We start from the raw sequence: 15,458 nt of genomic DNA, 5'->3' as shown, positions 1-15,458 counted from the left end.
GATCCCTGCACCTCCCTGGCCGAGGTGCAGCCCCGGGCTGGCTGAGCCCTGATGGAGGCCCCGGAGCTGGGCTGGCGTGTGGAGCTGGAGCTCGCTGGGGGAAGCGGCGGGAGGTGAATGAACGAGCCCTCGGGTGTTGTATTTCAGTGAGAGGAGTCAGGTCCTGAACGCTGTTTATGGCTCTCAATGTGAAAATGCTTCTCTACTGCAAGTTTTCTGGCTTCACAGAGGAGATGTGGAGCGGGCCACCAAATGCACTCGTTTACCTGGATCTTTTGTTTTACATTCTTGCGTGGTAGATTGGGCAGCGGCACCTTTGCTGCGGGTGCGGCAGCACCTCGGCTCCGCTCTCCCACTTCAGTTGCTCTAAAGCAGGATTTTTTCACTGCTGGTATTATGCCCATATCGAGCGTGAGTTTCTCTTTTAAGCCCTTTGATTCTGTCCTCCTGATCGCTGTTTCTGTCTCGCAGGCCTTCATTGACCCCCTCTTTTTAGGAATTGCTTTTTTTTCATATGTTCTGCTGTGTAGCAGTAGGTGCACTGTCCCTCCTAGGCACAATCTTAGTGTAGATCCCAGGAATGGCTGTAGTCACCTTACTTGTCACTTTCTGTTTCGTTACTGCAAACTGATCCCTGAGCCCAGAGTTCATTTGGGTGCTCAGCCAGTGTTACCAGTTTTTGTCACACAGTGAAACTTTGGTCCATGGAGGAGCACAGACATAAGAGCTGCCTTTTCTCTCCTAAATTAATTCAGCCTGCTCTGTTTTCTGAATGCTGGTGTGTTTGGTAGGGTGGGTTTTATTTTTTCATTTTGTGTCTGTGTCAGTGTTTGTTTTCTTCAATATAAGAGATTTTTTTTTCTACTTAGCACTAGCTTTGCCTCAGGATTTTAGTTTTTCTGTCCTTTGTCTTGCATTGAATGCGTGTATTTGTTTTGGTGTTGTTTTCTTTTCTCGTGCTGGTTCTCAGCTCAGTTCTGCTAATTTTCTGTACATCCATCACTGCTATGAGATTATTGTCACGTGGAAACCTACATCCACTGTTTACTGTGACTTTCCCTTGTTTTCTTCCTGGTATTTTGCACTTTTCTTGTTAAAATATACAGATTTTTAAACAGTGAATGTTCTCATCACCTTTGAGCCACCTGAAATATTCCCTTGCATCTCATCTCCTCTTGGACTCCTGTATTTGACTGTGGATTTCCGGAGGACTCTGCATTCTCAAAACTTGTCATATTATTTTAAGAGTCTGTGATGCTGTTAAATGTGTTTTTGTTTTGCATTTATCCAAATGCACAGAATTGATCTAAATCTGGCCCATTCTTCTGTAAGCGCTTTTGCCTGTGTCTTTGTTCTCTGCCCAAGTCCACTCAGCAAAACAGGCCCTTTCTCCTCCTGGCACCCATTCCTCTGTCCCTCCCTTTAGGACATTGCTGTTATTGCTTTGTGCCCCAATCTCTGCTGTTTGTTCCTATTTATAGGTCTGCTTGAACAGATTGTGAATTTCCTGTGCTGTGTTCTTTTTCAGATGAGTGAAGCGCAATTGTAGTTTTGCGATCGCTTCTTGTCTCTTCCCTTTTCATCCAGGCATTCTCTTGAGGTTGCTGCTAAATGAAAGTTTTCAGTTTCCCCTGTCCATCACTTGAGTAGGAAGCTCCTCCAGGGTATTTTAGTGCTGTGTTTTGCATTCTGCACAACTCTTGTGATAACTCTTGCTGATGCTGATTGTTTATTAGCTTGGCTTTGGTTGTTTACCCACTCTTAGATTGCTGATAGAGCTAATCCAGCTTGCCCACACACCTCCCTTATCAGCAGCTGTGATACCAGTGTGTGTTTGCAGGGAGGTGGGCTTATTGGTTTCCCTGAGGTCTTTAACTTTCCCTTTAATTTACCATCAGCCTCCTATACAGGGAGTTTCACTGCAAAGCTTTGTGGTAGCCACTGTGGTATCTTACTGTGTGGCCTCATAATTTGGTGATCACTCAGTGGCTCTCTTGTTCTCTCACTGATACATTACTCTGTGCTTTTCTTAATGTTCTTTTTTTTCCTCTTAGAGGGACATGATGGTTTTCTGCACAACCCTGCAGTGCTCTCCCTTGGTACATTATCAGTGTTTTCACATAGGAGGTCTTACCTTGAAGTGCATTTCATTTGCTGTGAGTCTAATGGATAGGACTGAAATAGATCACTTACAATGTTTTGGTTCCCTCCTGTGAAGTAAGACATCCCTCATATTCTGCCCTTCAGGTGGAATCAGAGTCAATTCTCCTCAAGCTTTTTGCTTGTTTGTTAAAATTGAGGAATAACAGGAAGATATTTATTAGTGTAAGCAGTAAGTTAGTGATAAAGGCAATGATTTGTCATAGAACACTTACTGGCCTGTAACTCCTTAGGTTTCTTCATTCCAATTTCCTTTGATATCATTATCTCCCCCACCTGGCAATGTGCTGTGTTTGGAAATGTCCTCAGTTGTTCATGTAGTTATGTGCTGATATCCTCACAAAGTGGAGTAAGGCTCATCATGTGCACTGTGTGCTTTCCTTCAACACAGAGGCAGCCACTTAAAATGCTTCAGCTTGTAGTAAATTGAAGGCCAGCTAATGTCATGATATTTGTCCTGTTCTGCTCCATTATCAATATGTTGTGTTCAGCATTTCAAACTGATTTTTGTGGGTTTTTTCCCTCTATTGAACTTATGATTGCTCAGTAGGCTTTGAATTTATTCATTGCTTTAAGCAGTGCAGATCTTACACTGAGATTCCTTGTCTTTCAGGTATCTCATGTGCATTGTATTACCTTGTGTCCGGACAATATATTTAATTTTCCTGGTCTGTGTGTGGTAACTGTAACACTGGCATTGCAGGGCAGTGACTGTGCCAGCATGATCTTTATTTCCTTTTCTATTCTTCATTATATTGCTGAGGTCTAATAAAAGTCAAATGCTCACACATGACTCACGAGGCTGCGTGGCTGACCAATGCATCATGATCTCTCTTCAGGAGTGCTTGTAATTACCTGCCCTTGATCTGCCATTCCTGTGACCAGGCTTGTGCTCTGGGAGCACAGCTCTGCCGTGGGAGCTCTGGGTGGGCTTTGCCTGTGCAGTGCAAAGTCTGGGATAAGGGGCTGCTCCTTGGTTTTTAATGCATGTTTATTAGATGGAGTTCAGGGAGTTACCATGATAAGTAAGAAGAAATCCATCTTTTTCCTAATAAATCTCTCCCCTTGGGGAAATAGTGGTTTCTGAGCATATGAAACGCAACTGTCATTATTTTTCTCCCTTTCTAAGGCTTTTTTTTTCCCATAGAATATGCCTCCCTTTTGCTCTAAGTATCTGAATATCTTGGTGTTGTGTTAGGTGGGAGAAGGATGAGTATGAAGGACTTTTTGATCTGAAGTGTTGGCATGGGCTTTTGGATTTCTGGCTTCAATGCATGTGCACAAACTGATGCAATTACAGCTTGAATCATAGGTTAGAGGGCAGCTGATGAACTATGAGCCAGGAGGCTGCACCATTCACATGTATCTTATACCCTCCTGCAGACAGTGGGACATGCTAGAAAGTCATACTGAAAAAAGAAAACCCAGCAACCTGCTGATGCTTTTTTTTTTTTTTTTTCTCTAAAGGCAAAGATGTCTGGCATGGATCAGAATTAGAATTGTTCTCCCTGCTTTTAAAAACACTCAGCTAATGGTGAGTCCAAGATGGTGTGTGTTTGCACTCAAACTCTGGTTAATGTATCAGTCCTGAAATAAAAGATTAAAAAAAAATTAACAATAGGTGAGTTATTCTCTCTTTAGAGCATTACCCCTTTGTAACATTCAGTGAAGTGATGTTTACAGGTAATTATCAAAACAATTTAATCTTAATTCTCCTGAAATTCCTCAGGAAGTTATTTAGCAGAAGCTCCAGGTGGCTGAGACTTTATGTACCTGGTACTGTTACAGGATTTTGAAAGCCTCTTAAATAGTTTTTGTGCTTTTTGCCTTTTTTTGACTAAACTGGGTGCACAGTCTTGTTTAAGCCGTATTCAGACTGCCTTGTGAGACACGTGCTCATCATCCTCCCACTTCCCAACCCACCTGCACATGGCCAAGCCATCTCTCAGGGCTCTTCCCCCCTTGGCCACAGCACATTGAACAACTTCCTCTGGCTTTCTTGGTACTGGAGGGGCCCTAAAACACTGTGAGGAAACACCACAGCTCAGTGGTTGGAGCAGGACACCTGAGAGACCTGGCAGGGGCCCTTGTTACAGTGGCTGGTGAATCCACAGCAGGCTCTCTCCTGGCAGACTTGTGGCAGGGCAGAAAGGTCCTGAAGGCAGAACCTGAAGAGAGAGACCTGGGGAGAAATGAAACTGAGTTCCTGTTTGGGTGGGTTTTTTGTTGTTTTAAGTGTGTTCTGTGATGAGGTACTGGAATGGGTGCCCAGGGAGGTGGTGGAGTCACTGTCCCTGGATGTGTTTAAAAAAAGCCTGGATGTGTTTAAAAAAAGCCTGGATGTGTCACTGGGTGCCAGGGTTTAGTTGGGGTGCTGGGGCTGGATTGGACTCGATCTTGAAAGTCCCTTCCAACTTATTGACTCTGTGATCCTTGAAATTGGTGAGATAAGGGGGTTCCAGTGACCTGCCCAGAGCTGTTTCAGGTTCTGTATTCTTCAGCTCTGGAAGCCCCAGGTCGTTCAGGAATTGTGCTTTCCAAGAGTGCTTCCAAGGCAGGTTTGCTAACCTAGTGACCTACATGTTGTGTTGGGCTCAAGTGACAGTCTCTTGAGCAGCTGTCACTGTATCCACTCACAGGAGGAAAGGGAATTTGAAGGGCATTTCCTGCTCTGTCAGTACAGTCCTGAACTTTGTCTAGCAAAGAGCAGCCAGCTTTCCATGGCTGGCAGGGAGGGCCACAAAGCTGGCTCTAGCTCTGCCCACTGAAAGATCAGGCCATCCTCTGATGCTGCTTTAATTATCAAGACATGGAACTTTCTTCAGCCTGTTTCCAGACATTGTCTGCTCACCAAGGCACTTGTCAGACAGCTGATAATGCAGGCTTCCAACTGAGGCATTGCTGAGTTTTTCAGCAATGTTATTCAAATTTTACCCTGAGAACAGTTTGTGGACATGTGAATTTTATGTGTTTGTAGTAGCTTAGTCATGCCGTGTAGCTGGGCTAAGTTCTGTGGTCTACAGCAGGAGACTGTTCTGCCTTCTACAGAGTAGTTCTGCACCCAGTGTTCCTCTGAAAACAAGCCCAGCTCTGAGACAGAAGAAAGAAAAGCACTAAGATCAGTTTAGACAAGAAACAAACTCTGAGTTGCCACTCTTTTGGCTCACTTACATGAGGCTGGTGATTTGCTGACGAGAATCTGCCCCTGCTTCCAGCAGTCCCTCCTTGAAGCATCTTCCTGGTGCCCACAATGTGGTGACTTGGATGCCCCTGTGCAAGTCCTAATTCTAGTTCCCAGGGCAGGGCTGTGCTGTGACTGAGCTGCTCAGTCTCTTGACTTGCCCCTCAAAATGCTTTTGTGGTTTAGATTTTGCTCATGCACAAGGTTCTTTAGGTATTGCAAGGAGCTGATCTCCACGTGACTGAACAGAACTCTTCCACTGGTTTTTTGATACTGATGTAGATAAAGCCTTATCCTTTCTGAAACGAACTGTTGCAAATTTTACTAGGCAAAGCTTTAAAAAAAAGTCTTTTTTTGGGGGAGAGGATTTCTTTGCCATTCTGTACCTCTGCTTGGTATCCACAGAGTCACTTTCCTTCCAGCATAGTCTACTCTGGAATTTTTTGTGGATTTTTTGGGAGAGTTTTGGGCTTTTTTTTTTGGTGGAGTTTTTATTTAATATTGAACCCTGATATCATGAATGCTTTTGTCAGAATTGTGTTGTTGATAACGCCTTTAACTTTCTGGGCAGCAAGGAAGATTAACTTGAATTAATTGAAAGAGTTATTTATAAGCTTCAAAATGAATGTCTGTGCCAAAACTTAATAGGGTATAGCTAATTGATTTTATTTCATGTGCTTGTATCCCTGCAGTTTATAGGATTAGTGTTCCTTGCCATCTACAGGGCATCATCTTTATCTCCCTGGCACTTGTGAAGCAGTGCATTCTCCTCTGCTCCTTGGGCAACTGCTGAGCTTGTTCAGCTCTGCCAGGCCACGTCACCCTGCTGGAGGCACCTCTTGTTCAACTTCACTGGGCTGTCAGATACCACCATCTTTTAAAAAGATCATTATCTCAGAAGTGCTTTCATCTGCCTCAAAGCAGAGCTTAAGCTCAGGCTCTGATAAGGAATTCAATGATCCATCTGTGGCTTGGGGAGCTGCAGGAAGCGTGATCGATAGCAGCCTTGGTTTAGACATGAAGCAAAGTTGAGGTTTTCTGTAGTACAAAGGACAGTTCCACCTAAATGACAGATGACAAGTGATAACCTCTGAGATGGGGAAGCTCAAAAGGTGGGAAATGCTTCAGTTTCTCTTTCAGAAAGCAAGCTGAACAGTCTGATGCCTGGCATGTCCTGAGCACTAGTGTCTCTGTATCCAGAGGTAAGGGAAAAACTGCAGGGAGGAATCCCTGCCAGGCCTGCTCTGGTGATGCTCCTTTAAGTGAGAAAGTGAAGTTTACTTTAAATCCATGCTGCAATTTTAGTGTACCAGCTTAAAAAAGGAGTTTAAAGGAAGTGAAAAGACAAAGTAGTGCGGTGTGCAAGTGACTGTAAAATCTGACTTTCACACTGAGTCTACAGAAAAAGAAACTACTGTGGTGGTAGTTACTGTCTGCTTCTTTCTGCTTCACATCAAGTCAAACAAGAGATCAGATCCTCCAGCTCTGTGTGTGTGACAAAGATGAATTGCCTAGAGAAGGCATCAGGGTTAAAGCCCAGTTGTTTGCATAAGCCTTGTACAACCCTGAGGTTTCCACTGATGAGCACTTGTGCAGGGGCTGGAAGGCTTTGAGACGTGGTGAGTCTCCCTTTCTGTGAAACTGGCATGCTCAAGGTCAGTCTGCTTTTGGTTTCAGGTGCTCTTGCCTCAGTAAGAGCAGCTGTGGCAATGGCTTTGTGAAATGCTGCATGCCAGTAAAGGCTGCTTCCCATCGTGTTTTGACACTACTCTTAACCCTCCAAGGTATTTTTAAAGAAAATAGAACTGAATTAGGGGTTTGCTTCAGATTACACAACGTGGTGGTTGGTTACCACATGCCAAAGCAGCAGCAGGGTATTTACCTGCTCCTCCTGAAGCCTGTGCTCCCCTGGCTGTGTGAAACCACTCTGGACAACCAGCACCTGCTGCTCTTCAGCTGCACAAGTCTCACAGGTGAGAGGTTGTATATCAATGGGATCTCCTGAGAAAGTCTCCATTTCACATTCTAGTTGTATGTCATTTACTGGAAATTGTTGGTTTTCAGTACTATCCCCATTGTTTCACTGCTGAAAGCTCTCCTTATTAAAAAAAAACTTGTTTTTCAAACAGGCTGCTTCTTCCTCTTATTCCTGTATCAAAGTTGATTATCTTTCAGCAGTCCATAGCTGTGTTTCCTTCTGGTTTGAACTTTCATCTGACAGGCATTGCAAGCATTTCCATCTCTTCCTTTTTAGGAGCATCATTTCTTTGGGAAAGAAATGCTGAGGAAATATTTCTAATTATTTTATCTTTGTAATAGGAAGCTGCTGGCCAAAACTTACAGTTTTGCTTTTGAAAACTTGTCAGCTTTGCTGTGTGGTTTGTTGACTGAGCTCCTGTGTTACTCTGCTCAAGAGGGGAAATCACTGATCTTAGTCTTGTAGTGGTGGCAGAAACTGGAAAAGTGTTTTTGGTAGCTGAAACCTTCCCCATTTATGTGCATGAGGGTTTTTTTGTTTGCTTGGCAGTGCACTCCATTTCATGGAAAGAAGAGGCATTTTCCATCATGAGGCAGTGTTATGGTTGGCTGTAATTGAATATTTGAGGGGATGAATCACTGACTTTAGGGCTGCACATTGCAGAGCAATGATCCCAGTGCCACTTGGAGCCAACTCCTCCACTGGTGTGCTCGGTGGGATGATCCAGGGAGGCCTCTCTGGGGCAGGCTGGGCACCTGCACTGCCAGGCAGGTGCAAATCCACTCCCACAGCATCCCTTCCAATGGATGATGATTTTGTCTGCACACTTGGACTTTCAGCCATGGCAGGTTGGTCAGCCTGTGGAGCTCATGACTCCTTTGTGCACCCATGCCTGTGCTTGAACCTGCCAGGAGAGCAGCTGCTCCCTGTGCTGGGCTGGTCCCAGTGCCAGGGCGGGTGTGGGGGGCACAGCAGGCTGCAGCTGGCAGCTGCTTTTCACCAATTCAGGGAAGGTGTCCTGCTCCAGCAACATCTGATCTGGGGGCTGTGTTGAGGGCAAGATGTGCTGGGGCAGCTGCTCAGTGAGTGTCCCACAGAGGAGGTGCTGGGCATTGGCATTTTGTGCTGTTTGGTGAGAGCTGGAGTACCAGCTACTTCTTATGGAATAAAAACTTGTATTTTTATTAGTGTCCTTTGCACTTCAGAACCTTTCTTCCTGCATTTGTGCTCTATCCAGACAAGCTGGTTTGTGAGCAGATCTGTAGCAATCTCTCCTACCTTGTGTTCCTAATTTATTTAGCCTTTCAGTTTGTTTCAGGCTTGACAATGAGCTCCTTGTATGCGATGGTGAGCAAGAGCCAAGTGAATGCTGTCAAACCCAGCTCTTTACTAAATAAGGGGAGTTTATCCTGTCATTTCTCTCTTCCTGTTATCTAATCAGCTTTTATAGTGTACTTTTATTTTCTGCTCTGTCTGGAGCAGATATTATTGCTTCTCTTGTTCCTCCTGTAGGGAGTAATTTGAGGTGAGGAGTTGGTCACTGCTCTGCAGTTGGTACTGTGTAATCTGGAATACCAAGGCTGTAGAACCAGGTTGGGTTTTCTGTCTCTGTGTCTAGTCCTAAAGCTTTTAGATGAGAAACTGGGTTTTGAAGCCTTAAGAGAATTCCCTCTGTAAAGGCTGAAAATAAGACTCTGTATAGCTGAAAATAACAGTGTGGCTTGATGTCATGGCAGGTGTAGGGAGGAGGTAAAGTATGTCTACCTTAGATGCAGTTTCTAAGTGAATTCTCTTTTTTTTTTCCATCTCTCCTCAGGGACTCCTCAGTGCAGTTCCTAGGAGTGAAAGCAGAGTGAGTAATGACTCAGTGCCCACCATAAAGGCTTACAGAGCACTGCCTTTTCCAAAGAGACTTTGTGCCCTGGAGAACAACCCACTTCTGCCACAGCACTTTGAGCTCCCCCAGCCATTCCTGAACCAAGCAAACTTACAGGTGAGTTGATAATAATTACTTGGTTTTAATCATGCTTTAAGTTGTCAGCCAGAAAACCTTAGGCTTCAATAATCAGTTTTAATCTTGACATATGTCTGGTTTTATTTCTTTAGGTTTTTTAGGTTCTTACTCATTGTTCATCTCTAAAATACAGCTTTTCCATTCTTGTTTTGATGGCAAGATAGATTCACTGTGTTAACATTTCCATAAGTTACAGAACAACTTTATGCAGATTCTAAATCTGTAACAGTTTTAGATTTTAGCATTATCTTGCTAAAAAGCCCTTAAATGACCCAGATTCATAAATATATACATATTCCCTAGAAAGACATGATTTGCATTTAACATAACTAGTTCCTTTTAAAATCAAGAAAGTCGTTTTAACCAGTTGTGAACTCGGCCAATTCTGTTGGAGGTCTTTGCAATCTGCACTGGCACCTCTCATCTCCCTGTGACTTGCTGACTGAGAAGATGCCAGCAGGATTGGCTCAGATGGAAGGACTCTGAGCCTGATGGCCAAACTGCTCAGGGCAAAAAGCAAGCGTGATGTGATGCTGAAACCCTTTTGATGATCTGTGCTTTAGGAATTTCTTGACCAAGAAGTCAAGATCCTGTATTTGTTTCCTATTAATATCCTTTGGGGAATTGATTTTTTTTCTTAGTTAGCCTCAATACTGAACATTTCTCTGTGCTAAAAGATGATGTGCTTCACAGTGCAGAAGAGCCTGTGAGAGCTTCGTGGCAGTGCTTTTCCAGTGACAGCTGACATCCCAAGAGTTGCTCATATGACCAGTGTCTGGTTCCTGAATGTTGTTGTGATCTTGTCCCAAAGGGCAGCCAGCAATTGCAGAGTTGCCAGTTGGCTCTGATGGTGGGGGCCTTCCATATTTAAAAGGTGTCAGCTCTCTTTGACTTTCTTTTGAATTTATGGTGCTACACGTCTGCTGTTAATGAGATTATTTAATAATTGAAGAATAGTAATAACCTATTACAGGATATTCACCATAACTTCTAGTGTAAATGTTAAACTTGATTCTTGAAAGGATAAAAATTACTTACTTATTCTGACATGCCTGAAGTGTGTAAGTAGTGAAATTCTATCTTTTGTAGGGTTTTATATTACCTGAGACTTTACTTAAAGTTCTATAAAAATATGCCCTATGCCTTGAAACATAACTTGTTGTGAAATGGGGCTTTGAATCCTTTTTCTCTTGCAAATGCAAGTTAATAACTGGGAGAGACGGGCCTGTATGTGATCCAAACCATTTGAATGAAGAACAGAAGAATGATTGGATTAGTCTTTGTTCCCAAAAATGGGAGATCGGTGTGACACTAGATCCGAACAGGCACACAACACCCATTTCAAAATCCCGGTTAGATTTGTGAGGCATTAAAATGTTGTCTATAATTCCTATTTAATTCAGTATTAGTGCTTCTTTGGGTGAGAATGCAGGAGATGTAGGCATGTTCCAAAAATGTGTGTTTATGCACAGGTGGACCAAATGGTTCTCTGTTAAATCTATTGTTTATTGAGATAAACCATAACTGTAAGATAGTTCTTTACCATTTTATCTGTTTTATAGTTTGGAAATGTTCCTGATGTGAAATGAGAACCTGAGGTGTACAGCCTTTATTGGGGTGGTATAAGCCATGTGTCTCTGTAAAGGGCAAATGAAACTGGTTGGTTGATACTTGGTGTTTAAAGGGCAGCAGTGTGGGACATTTACAGGCAAACTTGTTCCTCTGCATCCAAAAACCACCAAGGAGCTGGGAGGTAATAGGTAGTGTAGAAAGGAATGGTGTGTGGGTGAGAGCTCCTTACCAGGGGAACTTCCTCCTCCTCCGCTTCCTTCCTTTCCCTTTCCCCACAATAGACTTCAGGTAAAGCCTTGTGTTTCTTAGCTGCTTTAGCCACCAGAACTGCTGGTATTTACTAAAATAGGAATTCTTCTGTTGTTTTCTAGCAGTAGTAACACTGACTCTTGTTCTGTGTTTGCTTTTTCAGACCTCCTTCTGGATGACCAATGTGTGTTTTAAGTGATTCTGTCAGCAACTAAGTCTCCAACTCCTCACTCATTCCAGCTGGCAGCAGCATTTAAGATGCAAAAAGATCACGATCCGGGATCGCACAAACATTTCTTTTAAAACTTCCTAGATGATTGTAGTTGCTTGGGTTGTGTTCTATGCTAGCAGAAGCCTTTTCCAAGCTCTGCTGTTGACTCTAGAGCACCACATTCCCCATTTCCTGGGAGCCTTGGGGGCTGGCAGCATGGGAAACTCGTGCGTTTGCCGCGACGACAGCGGGGCCGAGGACAACGGGACCTCTCAGGGCCGACAGACGGAGCACAGCAGGACACACATCCCTGAGGCAAGGAGCCACCCAAGGGACCCTGTCCGTCCACCCAGGAGGGGTCGAGGGCCTCATGAACCAAGGAGGAAAAAACAGAATGTGGATGGGCTGGTGCTTGACACACTGGCTGTAATTCGGACGTTGGTAGATAAGTAAGTACCTCCTCAAGGAATAATTCAACATGAATGAAAATGTTCTTGTCTTCTCTCAAACTGTGGCTCCAGCCTCTCACCGATCTGCACCTGACCCTCCCTGGAGCAGCTGCGTGTTTCCATCTGGAGGCTTAGGAGAGGAGCACCTTTCCTAGGTAATAGAAGTAGCTCCTGAGTGCCCAGGTACAGACTCTTCCAGGAGCTGAGGAGCTTCCTCACAGTTCCTGATTTCTTACCTGGCACAGATACACAGTTTAGGAAGCAATAGATATGCTCCAGAGGCTGGGAACTTCTGTCCTAAAAATTGGTTGTTGTGCAGTTTTCTATTTGCAGGCTGGATTTTACTTCTTTGGAAATGGTGAAGCAAAATAGGGAGCTTTGATCTTTATTAGCCTGGATAAACAGACTGAGGTTTTCTTTCCAGTTGTAAGTCTGACTACTTTTTAAAGATCACATGTTGTGACTGCCCAACTCACAATCCCAGTATTACATTCCTGGCATGCTCAAAGCATCCATTAAGGGCGTGGGGGATATTTATGGGCTCATCCATTTTTTGGTCTTTTTTTGGTTTTGTATTGCTTTCTACAAAGCTTTAAAAGGACCTTAAAATGATGGGTTAAGTTAGCTCAACCCATTTTGGGTTAGGTGCAGGCTAGGAATTGGGAAGACCAGAACTGAAGGAAAAGCACAATTCCAGCCTGAGAGCTGGGGTTTGAGTTTAAGGTGGATGAGACTCAAAATAAGTGAGCCTTGATTCATATACCTGCATCAACTCTGGAATGTGCCTGCAGAGAAGGAGTTTGCCTTCTTGCTGTCTAAGGCTTTAAGTGAAAATATCAGGACTGATGTTTTTCATGAACATTTAGGTCTAAGATACGTGTTTGGTTGGTTTTTTAACAGGTTTTATTTTGTGCTCTGTCTTCAAATCATGGCAAATGGTTTTTAAAGTCTCTGCCCAGTCTCACATGCCCTTTCCCTCAAGTTCAGCTCCTTAAACTGTTTCACAACACTTCTGCCCACAGTCAATCCTGTTCCTGTGGGTCTTGCAATCAGTTTTGTAATCTTGTGAGCGCTTTCCTATGCTACTGAGAGACAATAAGCATGGTTATTTCACTGCCCATGGAGTCCTGTTTCTGATCAATTCCTGAAGCTACTGTATTTTTATGGGGGCTTTTATACAGATTACAGTAAAATGAACTGTGATAAGGAATGAGAATCATTGCTTAGCCTGTTTATTATTTGTTTGTTTTTTCTTGGGGTTCATTTCTTTTTCTTGTTGTTGTTTTTGGTTTTATCAAATCTCAAAGTTCTGACCTAAAACATATCTGACAACTGATGTTTTTTTCTCTCTTATCTAGAGATAGCTGCTTCCTAGAAGTTTAATTTCATAAACTCAGAAGGATAAATTCTATATTTTGGGGCTTATATGAAAAGCTGCCTTGCAAATTAAGAAATTACCAAAATGGCTGTTTTGTTTCAAAATGAGGAAGGTGTGTCCTGGTGGGGATGTTGGAAATTAAGTGGTTAAAATGGCAAATCCGTGGGACAGGATTGTCCTGTGCTCAGTGCCAGTACTGTGAAAAACTGCTACTCATGACAAAAATCAGAAATCTTGCAGATAAAAGTCATTCCTTTTTATTGCAGCCTTTACTTGTACTTATGGTTGGGAATTTTTGTTGGGGTTTTTTTTCTCATTTCTTTGAATCTTTCTATCCTTTCTCCTGATGTAATACGGGCTGCAAAACTGCACTTTTTTTCCTTCTAGGCAGATACTTTCCAGAAGAAAGGTGAAGATGCCTCGAGTTAAAAAAACAACCCAACTTTGTTTCAAATGTTGTGGCAATATAAAAATGCGTTAAACTGGACTTTAGCATTTTCTTGTGGAAATATTTAAGAATGTGCTCACCTTTTTGTAAGAAAAGAAAGACATGTATTTATGTCATATATATGCCAGCAATGCTGAGATTTTTCTCTTCTTTATGATTAATCTCTCAAACTGAGTAGTTTTATTATCTCCATAAGTAATGTCTGTTGAAATTTTCTCAAATTCCTCTGTATTTCACATTTCCAATTTCTTTTTAGAGCTGTGTGATCGAGTGTGAGTGTGGAACATAAAGTCTAAGCCTGGGGTTAGATCCCAGTGCCTGAGGAGCACTGAATAAAGTATTTTAGGACATGCTGCTGGATAAGCTTTTTCTGGACCTAGAGGTGCTTACTGAGCAGGACTTTGGGGTCTTGCTTTAGGTACTTTCACTGGCAGTGCCTGCTCAGGTACACAGATGTGTCCATAGCTTTGTGTCCTTATTCCAGCAAACTGGACTGAGGACCTGAGCTATTGAGCTTCTTGTGGTTTTCATGTTGGAAAATGGCTTGGATGAAATATTTTCTGTTAAACTGCCTTAACTGTTTCTTTTAACAATTCTTGTTGAAGACTATGATGCTGTTAGGTGGCTTCCCATTTGGGTTTTGTGGTGGTTTTTAAATATTTATATATTTAGCAGAGAATTTCTGAGAAAAAAAATCCTGTTGAAGTGATGCCCCTTGTGCACTGCTCTGGGTTCACTTTGTGACCTCTGACATGCAGTGCCTCATTATGTGCTACAAGGAGCCTGCTAATGAACAGCACCAAATCCAGGCATTATGTTCAGCTCTTGGACATGCAGATGTGAATCACAATTTCACTTGTCAGCTGTTGCAGACATGCAGATGTTGATGTTGAGCCAGAGAGAGGCTCAAATCCCATCTGTGTTTCAGACCTGAAAATGACATTAGCAGTCTGCAGCCTGTGTAACTTCCTTTTGTTAAATGGTTACTGGATTTGTTTTCTGTCTGTGAGTAATCATTTTATTCATTGTATTACATTGATGATTGTGTATAATTTTTGACCTGTGTAATATCTCTTTCAGTGACCAGGAGCCTCCTTATTCAATGATCACGTTGCATGAAATGGCAGAAACAGGTATCAAGGCATTGTGTTGGGCATTTCAGTTGTGACTCACAGGCAAAAGAAACAAAACAAACCCCAAGCCCCTCTTTTCTTTGCAAAGAAAAATGCACCTCAGCTGGGTGTGTTGGGGTGTGGGAACCAGAACAAAGTTCTGCCCTTCAGAACCTCACTGAGCTCATGCATTGGCCTGAGTTTGTTTGAATTCAGTTAAAGTTCCCACGTGAAATCTGCAGAAGCAGGCAGTGGATGGCCACAAACACACTGTAGTGGCATTAAACCCTAAGCCACCAAGAGTGGCTGTTTGCAGCTGAGCAGGAACATCCTACACCTGTACACAGACATGGGCCAAGCCTGTGTGCCCTGGTGTCAGCACAGAGCAGCTTCCTTTGGTTTGGGTCTTGCTGACCTGAGACCTCTGCTTTGCTCTGTATTTGTCCCAACCCTGTCCCCCAGTGCTCCTGCAGGACAAGCAGGGGCTGTTTCATCTTTGTTACAGCAGGAGAAATTCTCCCAGCTTAAGACTTCAACAAAACTTCTGGTTTAGTTGAATTTTTACCTCTCTACTTAGTAGTCTTGATAGTGGTCTTAGGAAATAGATTTCTATATTAAAATAAATTAATCAATCTGGTTAGATATTACAGGAATTCAATAAAATGTTTCTCAGGGGAATGTGCTAGCATAACTCAACCCCCAGTAT

At 43.1% G+C, this 15,458-nt stretch overlaps 1 protein-coding gene across 1 annotated transcript in view; it reads left to right on the top strand.

Moving 5' to 3' along the window:
• Positions 1–3,628: 3,628 nt before the first annotated feature.
• The window catches only part of RSPRY1 (ring finger and SPRY domain containing 1), a 29,905-nt gene continuing 18,075 nt past the window's right edge, over positions 3,629–15,458 (top strand). The window contains exons 1-4 of the mRNA XM_031058467.1: positions 3,629–3,694; positions 9,136–9,312; positions 11,318–11,814; positions 14,721–14,773. Of these exons, the coding sequence (XP_030914327.1) occupies positions 11,468–11,814; positions 14,721–14,773 (400 nt within the window). The 5' untranslated portion in view covers positions 3,629–3,694; positions 9,136–9,312; positions 11,318–11,467. The remainder of the gene's footprint in view (positions 3,695–9,135; positions 9,313–11,317; positions 11,815–14,720; positions 14,774–15,458) is intronic.

This window comes from Geospiza fortis, unplaced genomic scaffold (assembly GCF_000277835.1).
Source record: "Geospiza fortis unplaced genomic scaffold, GeoFor_1.0 scaffold97, whole genome shotgun sequence".
Lineage (NCBI taxonomy): Eukaryota > Metazoa > Chordata > Aves > Passeriformes > Thraupidae > Geospiza > Geospiza fortis.
The sequence above is the reverse complement of the archived record's forward strand: the minus strand, read 5'-3'. Positions and strand labels throughout refer to the sequence as shown.